Below are 21,328 nucleotides of genomic sequence, written 5' to 3'. Positions count from 1 at the left end.
GTCCCAGTTGGTTAAATAGTGTAACATGTCCCAGTTGGTTGCATAGTGTAACATGTCCCAGTTGGTTAAATAGTGTAACATGTCCCAGTTGGTTACATAGTGTAACATGTCCCAGTTGGTAGAATAGTGTAACATGTCCCAGTTGGTTACATAGTGTAACATGTCCCAGTTGGTTACATAGTGTAACATGTCCCAGTTGGTAGCATAGTGTAACATGTCCCAGTTGGTAGCATAGTGTAACATGTCCCAGTTGGTAGCATAGTGTAACATGTCCCAGTTGGTTCAATAGTGTAACATGTCCCAGCTGGTAGAATAGTGTAACATGTCCCAGTTGGTTACATAGTGTAACATGTCCCAGTTGGTAGAATAGTGTAACATGTCCCAGTTGGTTACATAGTGTAACATGTCCCAGTTGGTAGCATAGTGTTACATGTCCCAGTTGGTTACATAGTGTAACAGGTCCCAGTTGGTTACATAGTGTAACATGTCCCAGTTGGTTAAATAGTGTAACATGTCCCAGTTGGTTACATAGTGTAACATGTCCCAGTTGGTTAAATAGTGTAACATGTCCCAGTTGGTTAAATAGTGCAACATGTCCCAGTTGGTAGCATAGTGTAACATGTCCCAGTTGGTTCAATAGTGTAACATGTCCCAGTTGGTTACATAGTGTTACATGTCCCAGTTGGTAGCATAGTGTAACATGTCCCAGTTGGTTGCATAGTGTAACATGTCCCAGTTGGTAGAATAGTGTAACATGTCCCAGTTGGTTGCATAGTGTAACATGTCCCAGTTGGTTAAATAGTGTAACATGTCCCAGTTGGTAGCATAGTGTAACATGTCCCAGTTGGTTACATAGTGTAACATGTCCCAGTTGGTTACATAGTGTAACATGTCCCAGTTGGTAGCATAGTGTAACATGTCCCAGTTGGTTAAATAGTGTAACATGTCCCAGTTGGTTACATAGTGTAACATGTCCCAGTTGGTTAAATAGTGTAACATGTCCCAGTTGGTAGCATAGTGTAACATGTCCCAGTTGGTTAAATAGTGTAACATGTCCCAGTTGGTTACATAGTGTAACATGACCCAGTTGGTTACATAGTGTAACATGTCCCAGTTGGTAGCATAGTGTAACATGTCCCAGTTGGTTACATAGTGTAACATGTCCCAGTTGGTTAAATAGTGTAACATGTCCCAGTTGGTAGCATAGTGTAACATGTCCCAGTTGGTTACATAGTGTAACATGTCCCAGTTGGTTACATAGTGTAACATGTCCCAGTTGGTAGCATAGTGTTACATGTCCCAGTTGGTTACATAGTGTAACAGGTCCCAGTTGGTTACATAGTGTAACATGTCCCAGTTGGTTAAATAGTGTAACATGTCCCAGTTGGTTACATAGTGTAACATGTCCCAGTTGGTTAAATAGTGTAACATGTCCCAGTTGGTTAAATAGTGCAACATGTCCCAGTTGGTAGCATAGTGTAACATGTCCCAGTTGGTTCAATAGTGTAACATGTCCCAGTTGGTTACATAGTGTTACATGTCCCAGTTGGTAGCATAGTGTAACATGTCCCAGTTGGTTGCATAGTGTAACATGTCCCAGTTGGTTGCATAGTGTAACATGTCCCAGTTGGTTGCATAGTGTAACATGTCCCAGTTGGTTAAATAGTGTAACATGTCCCAGTTGGTTACATAGTGTAACATGTCCCAGTTGGTTACATAGTGTAACATGTCCCAGTTGGTAGCATAGTGTAACATGTCCCAGTTGGTAGCATAGTGTAACATGTCCCAGTTGGTAGCATAGTGTAACATGTCCCAGTTGGTTAAATAGTGTAACATGTCCCAGTTGGTTACATAGTGTAACATGTCCCAGTTGGTTAAATAGTGTAACATGTCCCAGTTGGTAGCATAGTGTAACATGTCCCAGTTGGTTAAATAGTGTAACATGTCCCAGTTGGTTACATAGTGTAACATGACCCAGTTGGTTACATAGTGTAACATGTCCCAGTTGGTAGCATAGTGTAACATGTCCCAGTTGGTTAAATAGTGTAACATGTCCCAGTTGGTTAAATAGTGTAACATGTCCCAGTTGGTAGCATAGTGTAACATGTCCCAGTTGGTTAAATAGTGTAACATGTCCCAGTTGGTTACATAGTGTAACATGACCCAGTTGGTTACATAGTGTAACATGTCCCAGTTGGTAGCATAGTGTAACATGTCCCAGTTGGTTACATAGTGTAACATGTCCCAGTTGGTTACATAGTGTAACATGTCCCAGTTGGTTACATAGTGTAACATGTCCCAGTTGGTTAAATAGTGTAACATGTCCCAGTTGGTTCAATAGTGTAACATGTCCCAGTTGGTTCAATAGTGTAACATGTCCCAGTTGGTTCAATAGTGTAACATGTCCCAGTTGGTTCAATAGTGTAACATGTCCCAGTTGGTTCAATAGTGTAACATGTCCCAGTTGGTAGCATAGTGTAACATGTCCCAGTTGGTTACATAGTGTAACATGTCCCAGTTGGTTACATAGTGTAACATGTCCCAGTTGGTTAAATAGTGTAACATGTCCCAGTTGGTTAAATAGTGTAACATGTCCCAGTTGGTTAAATAGTGTAACATGTCCCAGTTGGTTCAATAGTGTAACATGTCCCAGTTGGTTCAATAGTGTAACATGTCCCAGTTGGTTCAATAGTGTAACATGTCCCAGTTGGTAGCATAGTGTAACATGTCCCAGTTGGTTACATAGTGTAACATGTCCCAGTTGGTTAAATAGTGTAACATGTCCCAGTTGGTTAAATAGTGTAACATGTCCCAGTTGGTTCAATAGTGTAACATGTCCCAGTTGGTTCAATAGTGTAACATGTCCCAGTTGGTTCAATAGTGTAACATGTCCCAGTTGGTTACATAGTGCAACATGTCCCAGTTGGTTAAATAGTGTAACATGTCCCAGTTGGTTAAATAGTGTAACATGTCCCAGTTGGTTAAATTGATTAGTTTATCTCTTAAATTTTTGTTCTGTCATTTTAATTCCTCCATTGATTAGTTTGATATCTCTTAATAACTTGCCACACGGAGGCTCTAACTCAGTGGTCACCGATTGGTCGATCGCCAAGGCATTTCTAGTCAATCGCCAAACATTTCTGTAAAGAAAAACAACGATAAACCATTGCGTTTCTTTTTTAAAATGTTGTTTAGCGCTGTTGGCGATAGGAGCACTTGATTCAGTTGCCCTAGCACCAGGAAGGCAAAGTGTTCCTCATATTGAACCATTTAATGTGTCTGAAGGTAGAACTCCGCCTACCCAGCAGGCCCAGAGAGCAAATCAAGTGCACCTGTAGTCTTACCGCTGGCCAATCAGCTCAGGTCACCCTGTCGGAACAGTTTCTTCGCGCCATAGACTGTAAAAAGAAACCTCCAACGCACAGCAAAGTTCAAAGATGCCTCGTCAGTGTGTGTGTGTTTTTGTGGTGTGTGTGTGTGTGTGTGTGTGTGTCCTCAGCTCACCTCCATTCCCCTAGCTCGGTTGACCAGGCAGTACACTTCAGTTAGAGCCATCATCCCACCACGCTCCTACATACACAGGGACAGAAAGAAAGATATACATATTTAACCTACAACACAAGGCCAAATCTACATGAGTTGATTACCAAGAAAACAGTGAATGTTCCTGAGTGGACGAGTTACAGTTTGGACTTAAATCTGCTTGAAAATGTATAGCAAGAAATGGCTGTCTAGCAATGATCAACAACCAACTTGACAGAGCTTGAAGAATTTAGAAAAAAATAACAGACAAATATTACAATCCAGGTGTGTAAAGCTCTTAGAGACTGACCAAGAAAGACTCACAGCTCTTAGAGACTGACCCAGAAAGACTCACAGCTCTTAGAGACTGACCCCGAAAGACTCACAGCTCTTAGAGACTGACCCAGAAAGACTCACAGCTCTTAGAGACTGACCCAGAAAGACTCACAGCTCTTAGAGACTGACCCAGAAAGACTCACAGCTCTTAGAGACTGACCCAGAAAGACTCACAGCTCTTAGAGACTGACCCAGAAAGACTCACAGCTCTTAGAGACTGACCCAGAAAGACTCACAGCTCTTAGAGACTGACCCAGAAAGACTCACAGCTCTTAGACTGACCCAGAAAGACTCACAGCTCTTAGACTGACCCAGAAAGACTCACAGCTCTTAGAGACTGACCCAGAAAGACACACAGCTCTTCGAGACTGACCCAGAAAGACTCACAGCTCTTAGAGACTGACCCAGAAAGACTCACAGCTCTTAGAGACTGACCCCGAAAGACTCACAGCTCTTAGAGACTGACCCAGAAAGACTTACAGCTCTTAGAGACTTACCCAGAAAGACTCACCGCTCTTAGAGACTGACCCAGAAAGACTCACAGCTCTTAGAGACTGACCCAGAAAGACTCACCGCTCTTAGAGACTGACCCCGAAAGACTTACAGCTCTTAGAGACTGACCCAGAAAGACTCACCGCTCTTAGAGACTGACCCAGAAAGACTTACAGCTCTTAGAGACTGACCCAGAAAGACTCACCGCTCTTAGAGACTGACCCAGAAAGACTCACAGCTCTTAGAGACTGACCCAGAAAGACTCACCGCTCTTAGACTGACCCAGAAAGACTCACAGCTCTTAGAGATTTACCCCGAAAGACACTCACAGCTGTAATGGCTGCCAAAGATTATTCTAACATGTATTGACTCAGGGAGGTGTGAATACTTATGTAAATGAGATAGTATGTAGATAATATGGAGTATGAATACCTTCTAAAGGCACTGTAAAGTTAGCGCAAATGCTAGTTAGCATTGGCTTGAAAAAACGACCTCCAACGTCCTTCATACTGGACGCAGAAACATAAATAATAGTATCCACGAGTTCATCTGACTCTGAGGAAGTAGATCAAAGGGCCTCATTGCCAAAAATCCCAAAGTATTCCCTTTAATGCACGTTGCGTTTGTAATAATGGAGCCGGCTCGATCTAGAACACCTAATATATTCTAGCTAACCTCGTGATCTCATGTGTTTGAACAGACTCCAGACAGAAGAGAGAAATGTGACTTCCAGGTAGTTCCGGGTCGTTCTCGGACACACGATGAGAACCAGGATGCTACAAAACCCACTGACACACACTGCATTTCAGATCACATACCTCTAGTGGTGCCAGCAGAATGTCCCCTAGCTGCTTGGCCAGCTGTAGGTGGTAGTGGGTACCCGAGCCGTGCGTCTCCCTGGTAACGGGATTGGCTATACCCATACTGAGCAGGTAGGATTTGAACCGGATAGTCTGGTGTAGAGAGAGGCAGAGAGAGAGAGAGAGAGAGAGAGAGAGAGAGAGAGAGAGAGAGAGAGAGAGAGAGAGAGAGAGAGAGAGAGAGAGAGAGAGAGAGAGAAGCAGAGAGAGAGAAGTAGAAGACAAGAGGTATTAAGATGGACAGTGTGTGTGTTTTTTGGTTATATTAGGCTTAGGGGTTAGGGTTACAATTAGGGTTAGGGGTTAGGGTTACAATTAGGGTTAGGGTTAAGCATTAGGATGAAGGAAAATAGGATTTTGAATGGGAATCAATTGTTTGGTCCCCACAAGGATAGCAAAACAAACGTGTGTGTGTGTGTGTGTGTGTGTGTGTGTGTGTGTGTGTGTGTGTGCACACTAACCGGATGGTCTGGTAGAGAAAACAGAGCGATATTAGACCCAGACAGAGGACTGATTAATTCATTAGTAGAGCAGACGTTCTGCTTCAAGTCAACAAGTCATTGAGGGTATTTGGTGAACCAACACGTCATGGTGAACCAACACGTCATGGTGAACCAACAAGTCATGGTGAACCAACAAGTCATGGTGAACCAACAAGTCATGGTGAACCAACAAGTCATGGTGAACCAACAAGTCATTGAGGGTATTTGGTGAACCAACAAGTCATTGAGGGTATTTGGTGAACCAACAAGTCATTGAGGGTATTTGGTGAACCAACAAGTCATTGAGGGTATTTGGTGAACCAACAAGTCATTGAGGGTATTTGGTGAACCAACAAGTCAACATGTCATTGAGGGTATTTGGTGAACCAACAAGTCATTGAGGGTATTTGGTGAACCAACAAGTCAACACGTCATTGAGGGTATTTGGTGAACCAACATGTCATTGAGGGTATTTGGTGAACCAACAAGTCATTGAGGGTATTTGGTGAACCAACAAGTCATTGAGGGTATTTGGTGAACCAACAAGTCATTGAGGGTATTTGGTGAACCAACAAGTCATTGAGGGTATTTGGTGAACCAACAAGTCAACATGTCATTGAGGGTATTTGGTGAACCAACAAGTCAACATGTCATTGAGGGTATTTGGTGAACCAACAAGTCATTGAGGGTATTTGGTGAACCAACAAGTCAACAAGTCATTGAGGGTATTTGGTGAACCAACATGTCATTGAGGGTATTTGGTGAACCAACAAGTCATTGAGGGTATTTGGTGAACCAACAAGTGGCGTCAGGAAGGGAAACCAGGCCGTGGCGTCAAGAAGGGAAACCAGGAAGGGAAACCAGGCCGTGGCGTCAGGAAGGGAAACCAGGCCGTAGCGTCAGAATGGGAAACCAGGAAGGGAAACCAGGCCGTGGCGTCGGGAAGGGAAACCAGGCCGTGGCGTCGGGAAGGGAAACCAGGCCGTGGCGTCGGGAAGGGAAACCAGGAAGGGAAACCAGGCCGTGGCGTCAGAAAGGGAAACCAGGCCGTGGCGTCAGGAAGGGAAACCAGGCCGTGGCGTCAGGAAGGGAAACCAGGCCGTGGCGTCAGGAAGGGAAACCAGGCCGTGGCGTTGGGAAGGGAAACCAGGCCGTGGCGTCGGGAAGGGAAACCAGGAAGGGAAACCAGGCCGTGGCGTCAGAAAGGGAAACCAGGAAGGGAAACCAGGAAGGGAAACCAGGAAGGGAAACCAGGCCGTGGCGTCAGAAAGGGAAACCAGGCCGTGGCGTCGGGAAGGGAAACCAGGCTGTGGCGTCGGGAAGGGAAACCAGGCCGTGGCGTCAGGAAGGGAAACCAGGAAGGGAAACCAGGCCGTGGCGTCAGGAAGGGAAACCAGGCCGTGGCGTCAGGAAGGGAAACCAGGCTGTGGCGTCAGGAAGGGAAACCAGGAAGGGAAACCAGGAAGGGAAACCAGGAAGGGAAACCAGGCCGTGGCGTCGGGAAGGGAAACCAGGCCGTGACGTCGGGAAGGGAAACCAGGAAGGGAAACCAGGCCGTGGCGTCAGAAAGGGAAACCAGGCCGTGGCGTCAGGAAGGGAAACCAGGAAGGGAAACCAGGAAGGGAAACCAGGCCGTGGCGTCAGAAAGGGAAACCAGGCCGTGGCGTCGGGAAGGGAAACCAGGCCGTGGCGTCGGGAAGGGAAACCAGGAAGGGAAACCAGGCCGTGGCGTCAGGAAGGGAAACCAGGAAGGGAAACCAGGCCGTGGCGTCAGGAAAGGAAACCAGGCCGTGGCGTCAGGAAGGGAAACCAGGCTGTGGCGTCAGGAAGGGAAACCAGGAAGGGAAACCAGGAAGGGAAACCAGGCCGTGGCGTCGGGAAGGGAAACCAGGCCGTGGCGTCGGGAAGGGAAACCAGGCCGTGGCGTCGGGAAGGGAAACCAGGCCGTGGCGTCGGGAAGGGAAACCAGGCCGTGGCGTCGGGAAGGGAAACCAGGCCGTGGCGTCGGGAAGGGAAACCAGGCCGTGGCGTCGGGAAGGGAAACCTGGCCGTGGCGTCAGGAAGGGAAACCAGGCAGTAGCGTCGGGAAGGGAAACCAGGCCGTGGCGTCAGGAAGGGAAACCAGGAAGGGAAACCAGGCCGTGGCGTCGGGAAGGGAAACCAGGCCGTGGCGTCGGGAAGGGAAACCAGGCCGTGGCGTCGGGAAGGGAAACCAGGCCGTGGCGTCGGGAAGGGAAACCAGGCCGTGGCGTCGGGAAGGGAAACCAGGCCGTGGCGTCAGAAAGGGAAACCAGGCCGTGGCGTCAGGAAGGGAAACCAGGCCGTGGCGTCGGGAAGGGAAACCAGGCCGTGGCGTCGGGAAGGGAAACCAGGCCGTGGCGTCGGGAAGGGAAACCAGGCCGTGGCGTCGGGAAGGGAAAGGCTCATTTATTAACTACATTTGAATAATTTGTGTTATTCTTATATTTGTATGTAACAAATAGCAGCAATTCATTCAACTGGGGGAAGCAAGAGGGCACAAGATGTTCCCACATGATGAAAGGGGTGCCTGAGTGAAGGGTTTGGGAACCCCTGACCAAACTGAGACGATAACCCTGCAGTCTAGGGACTTAACGCTTTCCTAATTGACTTACTACTACTACTACTACCGTACGACTATGGCTGACCCTGTAAAACAACACATTACACTGGAACACATTGGAACCCTATTCCCCCTGGTCAAACTAGTGCACTACATTGGGACCCTATTCCCCCTGGTCAAACTAGTGCACTACATTGGGACCCTATTCCCCCTGGTCAAACTAGTGCACTACATTGGAACCCTATTCCCCCTGGCCAAACTAGTGCACTACATTGGAACCCTATTCCCCCTGGTCAAACTAGTGCACTACATTGGGACTCTATTCCCCCTGGTCAAACTAGTGCACTACATTGGAACCCTATTCCCCCTGGTCAAACTAGTGCACTACATTGGAACCCTATTCCCCCTGGTCAAACTAGTGCACTACATTGGAACCCTATTCCCCCTGGTCAAACTAGTGCACTACATTGGAACCCTATTCCCCCTGGTCAAACTAGTGCACTACATTGGAACCCTATTCCCCCTGGTCAAACTAGTGCACTACATTGGGACCCTATTCCCCCTGGTCAAACTAGTGCACTACATTGGAACCCTATTCCCCCTGGCCAAACTAGTGCACTACATTGGAACCCTATTCCCCCTGGTCAAACTAGTGCACTACATTGGAACCCTATTCCCCCTGGCCAAACTAGTGCACTACATTGGAACCCTAGTCCCCCTGGTCAAACTAGTGCACTACATTGGAACCCTATTCCCCCTGGTCAAACTAGTGCACTACATTGGGACCCTATTCCCCCTGGTCAAACTAGTGCACTACATTGGAACCCTATTCCCCCTGGTCAAACTAGTGCACTACATTGGAACCCTATTCCCCCTGGTCAAACTAGTGCACTACATTGGGACCCTATTCCCCCTGGTCAAACTAGTGCACTACATTGGGACCCTATTTCCCCTGGTCAAACTAGTGCACTACATTGGAACCCTATTCCCCCTGGTCAAACTAGTGCACTACATTGGGACTCTATTCCCCCTGGCCAAACTAGTGCACTACATTGGAACCCTATTCCCCCTGGTCAAACTAGTGCACTACATTGGGATTTGTGTTCCATTTGGGACGCATTGGTAGTAAAAAATCCCTGATGGTGATGATGAAGAGCAGACCTACCTCATCCTCTGTGATGTCTCCCTGCTTGTCTTTGATTTTGTTGGCGATGGACCTGGACAACTCCACCATCTCCTTAGCCTAACGAGAGAGAGGAGACACACACACAGTGTTTATCGCGAGTGATAGTGTGTGTAAGATTTCAAATGTATTCATCACACATGGAAAATAAACGTTAACGCTTTAAGACCGGGGTCGACCCGGCATTGGAGGCCAGGGTCGACCCGGCGTTGGAGGCCAGGGTCGACCCGGCGTTGGAGGCCAGGGTCGACCCGGCGTTGGAGGCCAGGGTCGACCCGGCGTTGGAGGCCAGGGTCGACCCGGCGTTGGAGGCCAGGGTCGACCCGGCGTTGGAGGCCAGGGTCGACCCGGCGTTGGAGGCCAGGGTCGACCCGGCGTTGGAGAACAGGGTCGACCCGGCGTTGGAGGCCAGGGTCGACCCGGCGTTAGAGGCCAGGGTCGACCCGGCGTTAGAGGCCAGGGTCGACCCGGCGTTAGAGGCCTGCAGACGGAATATTGCTAGTTCATACATATATAACTCTCTTACCTTCACCATCAGCTTACTGAGGTCCTCAAAGGCCTGAGGGGGAATATGCGACAGAGAAAGAGACAGAGAGAGAGAGAGACAGAGAGAGACAGAGAGAGACAGAGAGAGACAGAGAGAGACAGAGAGAGACAGAGAGAGAGAGAGACAGAGAGAGAGAGAGACAGAGAGAGAGAGAGACAGAGAGAGAGAGAGACAGAGAGAGAAAGACAGAGACAGACAGACAGACAGACAGACAGACAGACAGACAGACAGACAGACAGACAGACAGACAGACAGAGAGAGACAGAGAGAGACAGAGAGAGACAGAGAGAGACAGAGAGAGACAGAGAGAGACAGAGAGAGAGAATAATGTAATCATTAGAGTAGTACAATAACAGATTAAGCCAAACCCTTTTCCCACATTTTGTTACGTTAAAACCTTATTCTAAATGGATTAAAATCGTTTTTTTCGCCCTCAATCTACACACAATACCCCATAATGACAAAGCAAAAACAGGTTATAAAATGTTGCTAATTTATATATTGAAATATCACATTTACATAAGTATTCAGACCCTTTACTCAGTACTTTGTTGAAGCACCTTTGGCAGCGATTACAGCCTCTACTCTTCTTGGGTATGAAGCTACAAGCTTGGCACACCTGTATTTGGGGAGTTTCTCCCATTCTTCTCTGCAGATCCTCTCAAGCTCTGTCAGGTTGATGTGGAATGTCGATGCACAGCTATTTTCAGGTCTCTCCAGAGATGTTGGATCGGGGTCAAGTCCGGCAAAGTCCGCTCTGGCTGGGCCACTCGAGGACATTCAGAGACTTGTCCCGAAGCCACTCCTGCGTTGTCTTGGCTGTGTGCTTAGAGTTGTTGTCCTGTTGGAAGGTGAACCTTCACCCCAGTCTGAGGTCCTGAGACCTCTGGAGCAGGTTTTCATCAAGGATCTCGCTGTACTTTGCGCTGTTCATCTTTCCCTTGATCCTGACTAGTCTCCCAGTCCCTGCCTCTGGAAAACATCCCCACAGCATGATGCTGCCACCACCATGCTTCACCGTAGGTATGGCATTGGCCAGGTGATGAGCGGAGCCTGGTTTCCTCCAGACGTGATGCTTGGCATTCAGGCCAAAGAGTTCAATCTTGGTTTCTTCAGAGCAGGTGCCTTTTGGCAAACCCCAAGCGGGCTGTCATGTGCCTTTACTGAGGAGTGGCTTCCTTCTGGAAACTAACATAAAGGCCTGATCGGTGGAGTGCTGCAGAGATGGTTGTCCTTCTGGAAGGTTCTCCCTTCTCCACAGAGGAACTCTGGAGCTCTGTCAGAGTGACCATCAGGTTCTTGGTCATCTCCCTGATCAAGGCTCTTCTCCCCCAATTGCTCAGTTTGGCCGGGCGGCCAGCTCTAGGAAGAGTCTTGGTGGTTCCAATCGTCTTCCATTTAAGAATGATGGAGATTATTTTTATTGTTTAATTGAAACAGGATGCACCTGAGCTCAATATCCAGCCTCATAGCAAAGAGTCTGAATACTTATGTAAATAAGGTTCTGTTTTAATATTTAATAAATTTGCAAAAATGTCTAAAAACCTGTTTTCGCTCTGTCATTATGGGGTATTGTGATGTCATTATGGGGTATTGTGTGTAGACTGATGAGGAAAAACATTTATTAAATCAATTTTCGAATAAGGCTGTAACGTAACAAAATGTGGAAAAAGTGAAGGGGTCTGAATACTTTATGAATGCACTATATACTATTTTAAAAGCCATTCTAGTATCCCCCCTCTGTTAAAAGCCATTCCAGTATCCCCCCTCCTCTGTTAAAAGCCATTCCAGTATCCCCCCTCCTCTGTTAAAAGCCATTCCAGTATCCCCCCTCCTCTGTTAAAAGCCATTCCAGTATCCCCCCTCCTCTGTTAAAAGTCATTCCAGTATCCCCCCTCCTCTGTTAAAAGTCATTCCAGTATCCCCCCTCCTCTGTTAAAAGTCATTCCAGTATCCCCCCTCCTCTGTTAAAAGCCATTCCAGTATCCCCCCTCCTCTGTAACACATTCTTGTTGGGCTCCATCCTCTTACCAAATCAAACACGAAAACAGTTTTTATTTCTATGTTCCTAAAATGCAATACAAGACTAGCGCACATCAATGAAGAGGTCTTTGAGAGCCAAACACAACGGCTTTTCCCCACTGAATCTGTTCCATTCACTCCTCTGTGTCTACCCGGTCTGTCTCTCATCCTCTCTTTCTACCCTGTCTGTCTCTCCATCCTCTGTTTCTACCCTGTCTGTCTCTCCATCCTCTGTTTCTACCCTGTCTGTCTCTCATCCTCTCTTTCTACCCTGTCTGTCTCTCTATCCCTTTCTCTTTCTCTCTCTCTCTTTCTACCCTGTCTGTCTCTCCATCCCTTTTTCTTTCTCTCTCTCTCTTTACCTTGTCTCACTTCATCCTCTCTCTCTCTTTCTACCCTGTCTGTCTCTCATCCTCTCTTTCTACCCTGTCTGTCTCTCCATCCCTTTCTCTTTCTCTCTCTCTACCCTGTCTGTCTCTCATCCTCTCTTTCTACCCTGTCTGTCTCCCCATCCCTTTCTTTTTCTCTCTCTCTCTTTCTACCCTGTGTCTCATCCTCTCTTTCTACCCTGTGTCTCTCTCCATCTTCTTTCTCACCTCTGAGATGTTTTTCTCTGTCTCTTTCCTCCTCTCCTCTATCTTCCTCTCGATGCCGACGATCCCCACCGCTCGCGTCCTTCCTGTCTGCAGGACGACCAGAGAGGAGACGTTATTTACACGTACGCACATAGAGAGAGAATCACAGAGAGAGAGAGAGAGATAATCACAGAGAGAGAGAGAATCACAGAGAAAGAGAGAGAGAGAATCACAGAGAGAGAGAGAGAGAATCACAGAGAGAGAGAAAATCACATAGAGAGAGAGAAAATCACATAGAGAGAGAGAAAATCACATAGAGAGAGAGAGAATCACAGAGAGAGAGAATCACAGAGAGAGAGAATCACAGAGAGAGAATCACAGAGAGAGAATCACAGAGAGAGAGAGAATCACAGAGAGAGAGAGAATCACAGAGAGAGAGAGAATCACAGAGAGAGAGAATCACAGAGAGAGAGAATCACAGAGAGAGAGAGAGAATCCCAGAGAGAGAGAGAGAATCCCAGAGAGAGAGAGAGAGAATCCCAGAGAGAGAGAGAGAGAATCACAGAGAGAGAGAGAGAATCACAGAGAGAGAGAGAGAATCACAGAGAGAGAGAGAGAATCACAGAGAGAGAGAGAGAATCACAGAGAGAGAGAGAATCACAGAGAGAGAGAGAGAATCCCAGAGAGAGAGATAAACTCCCATATCTACTGGGTGAAATTCCACAGTGTGCCATCACAGCAGCAAGATTTGTGACCTGTTGCCACAAGAAAAGGGCAACCAGTGAAGAACAAACACCATTGTAAATACAACCCATATTTATGCTTATTTATTTTAACTTGTGTGCTTTAACCATTTGTACATTGTTACAACACTGTATATATATAATATGACATTTGTAATGTCTTTTTTGTTTTGAAACTTCTGTATGTGTAATGTTTACTGTTAATTTGTATTGTTTATTTCACTTTTGTATATTATCTACCTCACTTGCTTTGGCAATGTTAACACATGTTTCCCATGCCAATAAAGCCCCTTGAATTGAATTGAATTGAATTGAATTGAGAGAGAATCACAGAGAGAGAGAGAGAATCCCAGAGAGAGAGAGAATCCCAGAGAGAGAGAGAATCCCAGAGAGAGAGAGAGAATCACAGAGAGAGAGAATCACAGAGAGAGAGAGAGAGAGAATCACAGAGAGAGAGAGAGAGAGAGAGAGAATCACAGAGAGAGAGAGAATCAGAGAGAGAGAGAGAGAGAGAGAGAGAGAGAGAGAGAGAGAGAGAGAGAGAGAGAGAGAGAGAGAGAATCAGAGAGAGAGAGAGAATCAGAGCGAGAGAGAGAATCACAGAGAGAGAGAGAATCAGAGAGAGAGAGAGAATCAGAGAGAGAGAATCAGAGAGAGAGAATCAGAGAGAGAGAGAGAGAATCACAGAGAGAGAGAGAATCACAGAGAGAGAGAGAGAATCAGAGAGAGAGAGAGAATCACAGAGAGAGAGAGAATCACAGAGAGAGAGAGAGAATCACACAGAGAGAGAGAATCACAGAGAGAGAGAGAGAATCACAGAGAGAGAGAGAGAGAGAGAGAGAATCACAGAGAGAGAGAGAGAGAGAGAATCACAGAGAGAGAGAGAGAGAGAGAATCACAGAGAGAGAGAGAGAGAGAGGAAGAGAGAGAGAGAGACTGCCTTGAAGAGGTCTGACCCAAAACAACACACACAAAGCAACAATAGTCCCAGTAGGTGAGAGGAAGGAAAGGGGTGAGGAGCAACAGCACATTCCTGTACCCTGCTCCTTATTTTATCAACTAGGGGCCCATAATGCAACAGCACATTCCTGTACCCTGATCCATATTTTATCAACTAGGGGCCCATAATGCAACAGCACATTCCTGTACCCTGCTCCATATTTCATCAACTAGGGGCCCATAATGCAACAGCACATTCCTGTACCCTGCTCCATATTTTATCAACTAGGGGCCCATAATGCAACAGCACATTCCTGTACCCTGATCCATATTTTATCAACTAGGGGCCCATAATGCAACAGCACATTCCTGTACCCTGCTCCTTATTTTATCAACTAGGGGCCCATAAGGCAACAGCACATTCCTGTACCCTGCTCCTTATTTTATCAACTAGGGGCCCATAATGCAACAGCACATTCCTGTACCCTGATCCATATTTTATCAACTAGGGGCCCATAATGCAACAGCACATTCCTGTACCCTGCTCCATATTTCATCAACTAGGGGCCCATAATGCAACAGCACATTCCTGTACCCTGCTCCATATTTTATCAACTAGGGGCCCATAATGCAACAGCACATTCCTGTACCCTGATCCATATTTTATCAACTAGGGGCCCATAATGCAACAGCACATTCCTGTACCCTGCTCCTTATTTTATCAACTAGGGGCCCATAAGGCAACAGCACATTCCTGTACCCTGCTCCTTATTTTATCAACTAGGGGCCCATAATGCAACAGCACATTCCTGTACCCTGCTCCATATTTTATCAACTAGGGGCCCATAATGCAACAGCACATTCCTGTACCCTGCTCCATATTTTATCAACTAGGGGCCCATAATGCAACAGCACATTCCTGTACCCTGCTCCTTATTTTATCAACTAGGGGCCCATAATGCAACAGCACATTCCTGTACCCTGCTCCTTATTTTATCAACTAGGGGCCCATAAGGCAACAGCACATTCCTGTACCCTGCTCCTTATTTTATCAACTAGGGGCCCATAATGCAACAGCACATTCCTGTACCCTGCTCCATATTTTATCAACTAGGGGCCCATAATGCAACAGCACATTCCTGTACCCTGCTCCATATTTTATCAACTAGGGGCCCATAATGCAACAGCACATTCCTGTACCCTGCTCCTTATTTCATCAACTAGGGGCCCATAATGCAACAGCACATTCCTGTACCCTGCTCCTTATTTTATCAACTAGGGGCCCATAAGGCAACAGCACATTCCTGTACCCTGCTCCTTATTTCATCAACTAGGGGCCCATAATGCAACAGCACATTCCTGTACCCTGCTCCTTATTTTATCAACTAGGGGCCCATAAGGCAACAGTCAAAAATATTAACTCCCTAGTCGACATCATCCATTAACTAGGGACACCGGTTCAAATGAGTGGATTTGGCTATTTCAGCCACCAACGGGTGTATAAAATTGAGCACACAGCCATGTAATCTCCATAGACAAACATTGGCAGTAGAATGGGCCTTACTGAAGAGCTCAGTGACTTTCAACGACTCTGGAAAACGCGTTCTCTGCAATGATGAACTACGCTTCACCATTTGGCAGTCTGACAGACGAATCTGGGTTTGGTGGATGCCAGGAGAACACTACCTGCCCGAATGCTTAGTGCCAACTGTAAAGTTTGGTGGAGGAGGAATACAGGTCTGGGGCTGTTTTTCATGGTTCGGGCCCCTTAGTTCCAGTGAAGGGAAATCTTATCGCTACAACATACAATTACATTCTAGACGATTCTGTGCTTCCAACTTTGTGGCAACAGTTTGGGCAAGGTCCTTTCCTGTTTCAGCATGACAATGCCCCCGTGTACAAAGCGAGGTCCATGCAGAAATGGTTTGTCGAGATCGGTGTGGAAGAACTTGACTGGCCTACACAGAGCCCTGACCTCAACCCCATCGAACACCTTTGGGATGAATTTGAATGCCGACTACAAGCCAGGCCTAATTACCCAACATCAGTGCCCGACCTCACTAATGCTCTTGTGGCTGAATGGAAGCAAATCCCCGCAGCAATGTTCCAACATCTAGTGTAAAACCTTCCCAGAAGATTGGAGGCTATTATAGCAGTGAAGGGGAGGGACCAACTCCATATTAATGACCATGATTTTGTAATGCGATGTTTGACAAGCAGGTGTCCACATACTTTTGGTCATGTAGTGTGTGTCAGTCACTGAAAGTCACTAAATTAGTCCCTGTCAGCTCCATTTTAGACTGGTAAGTTAGTCTAGCAGCCAGCTAACTAAACTTAGTAACCAGCTAACTAAACTTAGTAACCAGCTAACTAAACTTAGTAGCCAGCTAACTAAACTTAGTAGCCAGCTAACTAAACCTAGTAGCCAGCTAACTAAACTTAGTAGCCAGCTAACTAAACCTAGTAGCCAGCTAACTAAACTTAGTAACCAGCTAACTAAACCTAGTAGCCAGCTAACTAAACCTAGTAGCCAGCTAACTAAACTTAGTAACCAGCTAACTAAACCTAGTAGCCAGCTAACTAAACCTAGTAGCCAGCTAACTAAACTTAGTAACCAGCTAACTAAACTTAGTAACCAGCTAACTAAACTTAGTAGCCAGCTAACTAAACCTAGTAGCCAGCTAACTAAACTTAGTAACCAGCTAACTAAACCTAGTAGCCAGCTAACTAAACCTAGTAGCCAGCTAACTAAACTTAGTAACCAGCTAACTAAACCTAGTAGCCAGCTAACTAAGCAGAGTATAGCAGAGCAGAGCATAGCAGAGTATAGCAGATGAGAGTAGAGTATAGCAGAGTAGAGTATAGCAGAGTAGAGCAGAGTATAGCAGAGTAGAGTATAGCAGAGAGCAGAGTATAGCAGATGAGAGCAGAGTATAGCAGAGCACAGCAGAGTATAGCAGAGTATAGCAGAGTAGAGCAGAGTATAGCAGAGCAGAGGAGAGTATATCAGAGCAGAGTATAGCAGAGCAGAGTATAGCAGAGTAGCGTATAGCAGAGGAGAGTGTATCAGAGCAGAGTATAGCAGAGCAGAGTATAGCAGAGTAGCGTATAGCAGAGGAGAGTAGAGTATAGCAGAGCAGAGGAGAGTAGAGTATAGCAGAGCAGAGTATAGCAGATCAGAGTATAGCAGATCAGAGTAGAGTATAGCAGAGGAGAGTAAAGTATAGCAGAGGAGAGCAGAGTATAGCAGAGGAGAGTATAGCAGAGCAGAGTAGAGTATAGCAGAGGAGAGTAAAGTATAGCAGAAGAGAGCAGAGTATAGCAGAGTAGCGTATAGCAGAGGAGATTATAGCAGAGCAGAGTATAGCAGAGCAGAGTATAGCAGATCAGAGTATAGCAGATCAGAGTATAGCAGATCAGAGTAGAGTATAGCAGAGGAGAGTAAAGTACAGCAGAGGAGAGCAGAGTATAGCAGAGGAGAGCAGAGTATAGCAGATGAGAGCGGAGAATAGCAGAGGAGAGTATAGCAGAGGATAGTAGAGTATAGCAGAAGAGAGTATAGCAGATGAGAGTAGAGTATAGCAGAGGAGAGTAGAGTATAGCAGAGGAGAGTAGAGTATAGCAGAAGAGAGTATAGCAGAGGATAGTAGAGTATAGCAGAAGAGAGTATAGCAGATGAGAGTAGAGTATAGCAGAAGAGAGTATAGCAGAGGATAGTAGAGTATAGCAGAAGAGAGTATAGTAGAGGATAGTAGAGTATTGCAGAAGAGAGTATAGTAGAGGAGAGTAGAGTATAGCAGAAGAGAGTATAGCAGAGTATAGCAGAAGAGAGTATAGCAGAGGAGAGTGGAGAATAGCAGATGAGAGTAGAGTATAGCAGATGAGAGTATAGCAGAGGATAGTAGAGTATAGCAGAAGAGAGTATAGTAGAGGAGAGTAGAGTATAGCAGAAGAGAGTATAGCAGAAGAGAGTATAGCAGAGGAGAGTAGAGTATAGCAGAGGATAGTAGAGTATAGCAGATGAGAGTATAGCAGAGGATAGTAGAGTATAGCAGAAGAGAGTATAGCAGAGGAGAGTGGAGTATAGCAGATGAGAGTAGAGTATAGCAGATGAGAGTAGAGTATAGCAGAAGAGAGTATAGCAGATGAGAGTAGAGTATAGCAGATGAGAGTAGAGTATAGCAGAAGAGAGTATAGCAGAGGATAGTAGAATATAGCAGAAGAGAGTAGAGTATAGCAGAAGAGAGTATAGCAGAGGATAGTAGAATATAGCAGAAGAGAGTATAGCAGAGGAGAGTGGAGAATAGCAGATGAGAGTAGAGTATAGCAGATGAGAGTGGAGTATAGCAGATGAGAGTGGAGTATAGCAGATGAGAGTGGAGTGAGAGTGGAGTATAGCAGATGAGAGTATAGCAGATGAGAGTAGAGTATAGCAGAAGAGAGTATAGCAGAGGAGAGTATAGCGGAGGAGAGTAGAGTATAGCAGAGGAGAGCAGAGTATAGCAGACGAGAGTAGAGTATAGCAGACGAGAGTAGAGTATAGCAGAAGAGAGTATAGCAGATGAGAGTAGAGTATAGCAGATGAGAGTAGAGTATAGCAGATGAGAGCAGAGCATAGCAGAGGAGAGTGGAATAGAGTAGATTGTCTGTTCTATGACGACCTCTGACCTGTGAGTTGGTTGCCGTAGGGATGGGTTGTGACATGGGCGTACTCTCCCATCTCTTCTGGCTCAACTCCTCGGTCAGCCTCCGGAAGAACTACCCACAGACAGACAGACACAGACACAGACCCCATGATGGCTCAGAGTCAGTATAGAAAAACAAACACGCCGCCATTTTGGCTCTAAATCAGCACGTATCGGACTACAGTTTCACTCACTGCTCGTTCAATGGTATTTCCCATTCGGGTACATTTACATTTCAGTCATTCAGCAGATGCTCTTATCCAGAGAGACTTACAGGATTAATTAGGGTTAAGTCCCGTTGCTCAAGGAAACAGACCGATTTTTTTTCACCTCGGGGATTGGAACCAGTGACCTTTCGGTTACAGTCTGTTCACGCGATTAACAACTGAGCCACACAAGACCAATCACATATTTACAGTATCACTAGCCAGTATCCAATGGTACTACTCCCATAGTGTCACTAGCCAGTATCCAATGGTACTACTATTATCACATATTTTTAGTGTCACTAGCCAGTATCCAATGGTACTACTCCCATAGTGTCAGTAGGCAGTATCCAATGGTACTACTCCTATAGTGTCACTAGGCAGTATCCAATGGTACTACTCCCATAGTGGCACTAATAATAATAATACTACTACTATAACAGTAATAATAATACTACTATAATAGTAATAATACTACTACTACTATAAGAATAATAATACTATACTAGTAATAATAATAACACTAATACTTTTAATAAGAACAATAATAATACTATAGTAATAATAATACTATTAATAATGATACAGTAATAATAATATTATACTGAAAATTATACTATACTGGTAATAATAATACTATACTGAAAATAACAATATAATGGTAATAATAATACTATTAATAATAATAATAATAATAATATAATAGTAATAATAATAACACTAATAATAATACTATAATAGTAATGATAGTAATAATACCAATAATATAATAGTAATAATACTACAACTATAATATTAATAATACTGATAACACTATAATAGTAATAATATTAATAATAATAACACTATAATAGTAATACTATTATTAATAATAATACTATAATAGTAATGATACTGATAATACTATAGTAGTAATAATAATGATACCACTATACTAGTAATAATAATAATACTATAGTAGTAATAATAATGATAATACTATAATACTAATCATAATATTAAATGACTACTACCTCTATCTGTCCATGCTCTTTGAAGGACAGTTTGAAGTAGGAGAACTTGCTCTGCTGGTAGGGTCCTGGCTCCTTATTGGCCGGGGAAGCGTGCAGGTGGACCACTATCTTGGCACTGCAGCGTCAGAGAGAGAGAGAGAGGGAGAGGAGATGTTCTGTCATATATCAATGATGAAAGCATAGTCAAGAGAGAGAGGGGATGTTCTGTCATATATCAATGATGAAAGCATAGTCAAGAGAGAGAGGGGAGATGTTCTGTCATATATCAATGATGAAAGCATAGTCAAGAGAGAGAGAGGGGATGTTCTGTCATAGATCAATGATGAAAGCATAGTCAAGAGAGAGAGAGGGGATGTTCTGTCATAGATCAATGATGAAAGCATAGTCAAGAGAGAGAGAGGGGATGTTCTGTCATAGATCAATGATGAAAGCACAGTCAAGAGAGAGAGGGGATGTTCTGTCATATATCAATGATGAAAGCATAGTCAAGAGAGAGGGGATGTTCTGTCATATATCAATGATGAAAGCATAGTCAAGAGAGAGGGGATGTTCTGTCATAGATCAATGATGAAAGCATAGTCAAGAGAGAGAGAGGGGATGTTCTGTCATAGATCAATGATGAAAGCACAGTCAAGAGAGAGAGAGGGGATGTTCTGTCATAGATCAATGATGAAAGCATAGTCAAGAGAGAGAGGGGATGTTCTGTCATAGATCAATGATGAAAGCATAGCCAAGAGAGAGAGGGGAGATGTTCTGTCATATATCAATGATGAAAGCATAGTCAAGAGAGAGGGGATGTTCTGTCATATATCAATGATGAAAGCATAGTCAAGAGAGAGGGGATGTTCTGTCATATATCAATGATGAAAGCATAGTCAAGAGAGAGGGGATGTTCTGTCATAGATCAATGATGAAAGCATAGTCAAGAGAGAGAGAGGGGATGTTCTGTCATAGATCAATGATGAAAGCACAGTCAAGAGAGAGAGAGGGGATGTTCTGTCATAGATCAATGATGAAAGCATAGTCAAGAGAGAGAGGGGATGTTCTGTCATAGATCAATGATGAAAGCATAGCCAAGAGAGAGAGGGGAGATGTTCTGTCATATATCAATGATGAAAGCATAGTCAAGAGAGAGGGGATGT

At 45.1% G+C, this 21,328-nt stretch overlaps 1 protein-coding gene across 1 annotated transcript in view; it reads right to left on the bottom strand.

Annotated features, from left to right (window-relative positions):
• The window catches only part of vps36 (vacuolar protein sorting 36 homolog), a 42,856-nt gene that overhangs the window by 20,472 nt on the left and 1,056 nt on the right, over positions 1 to 21,328 (bottom strand). The window contains exons 4-10 of the mRNA XM_071365006.1: positions 20,187 to 20,301; positions 18,951 to 19,040; positions 12,622 to 12,708; positions 9,983 to 10,015; positions 9,439 to 9,516; positions 5,169 to 5,303; positions 3,505 to 3,570 (exon numbers count right to left, since the gene is read on the bottom strand). Coding sequence (XP_071221107.1) covers positions 3,505 to 3,570; positions 5,169 to 5,303; positions 9,439 to 9,516; positions 9,983 to 10,015; positions 12,622 to 12,708; positions 18,951 to 19,040; positions 20,187 to 20,301 — 604 coding nt within the window. The remainder of the gene's footprint in view (positions 1 to 3,504; positions 3,571 to 5,168; positions 5,304 to 9,438; positions 9,517 to 9,982; positions 10,016 to 12,621; positions 12,709 to 18,950; positions 19,041 to 20,186; positions 20,302 to 21,328) is intronic.

The sequence above is a fragment of the Salvelinus alpinus genome, chromosome 24 (assembly GCF_045679555.1).
Source record: "Salvelinus alpinus chromosome 24, SLU_Salpinus.1, whole genome shotgun sequence".
Lineage (NCBI taxonomy): Eukaryota > Metazoa > Chordata > Actinopteri > Salmoniformes > Salmonidae > Salvelinus > Salvelinus alpinus.
The sequence above is the reverse complement of the archived record's forward strand: the minus strand, read 5'-3'. Positions and strand labels throughout refer to the sequence as shown.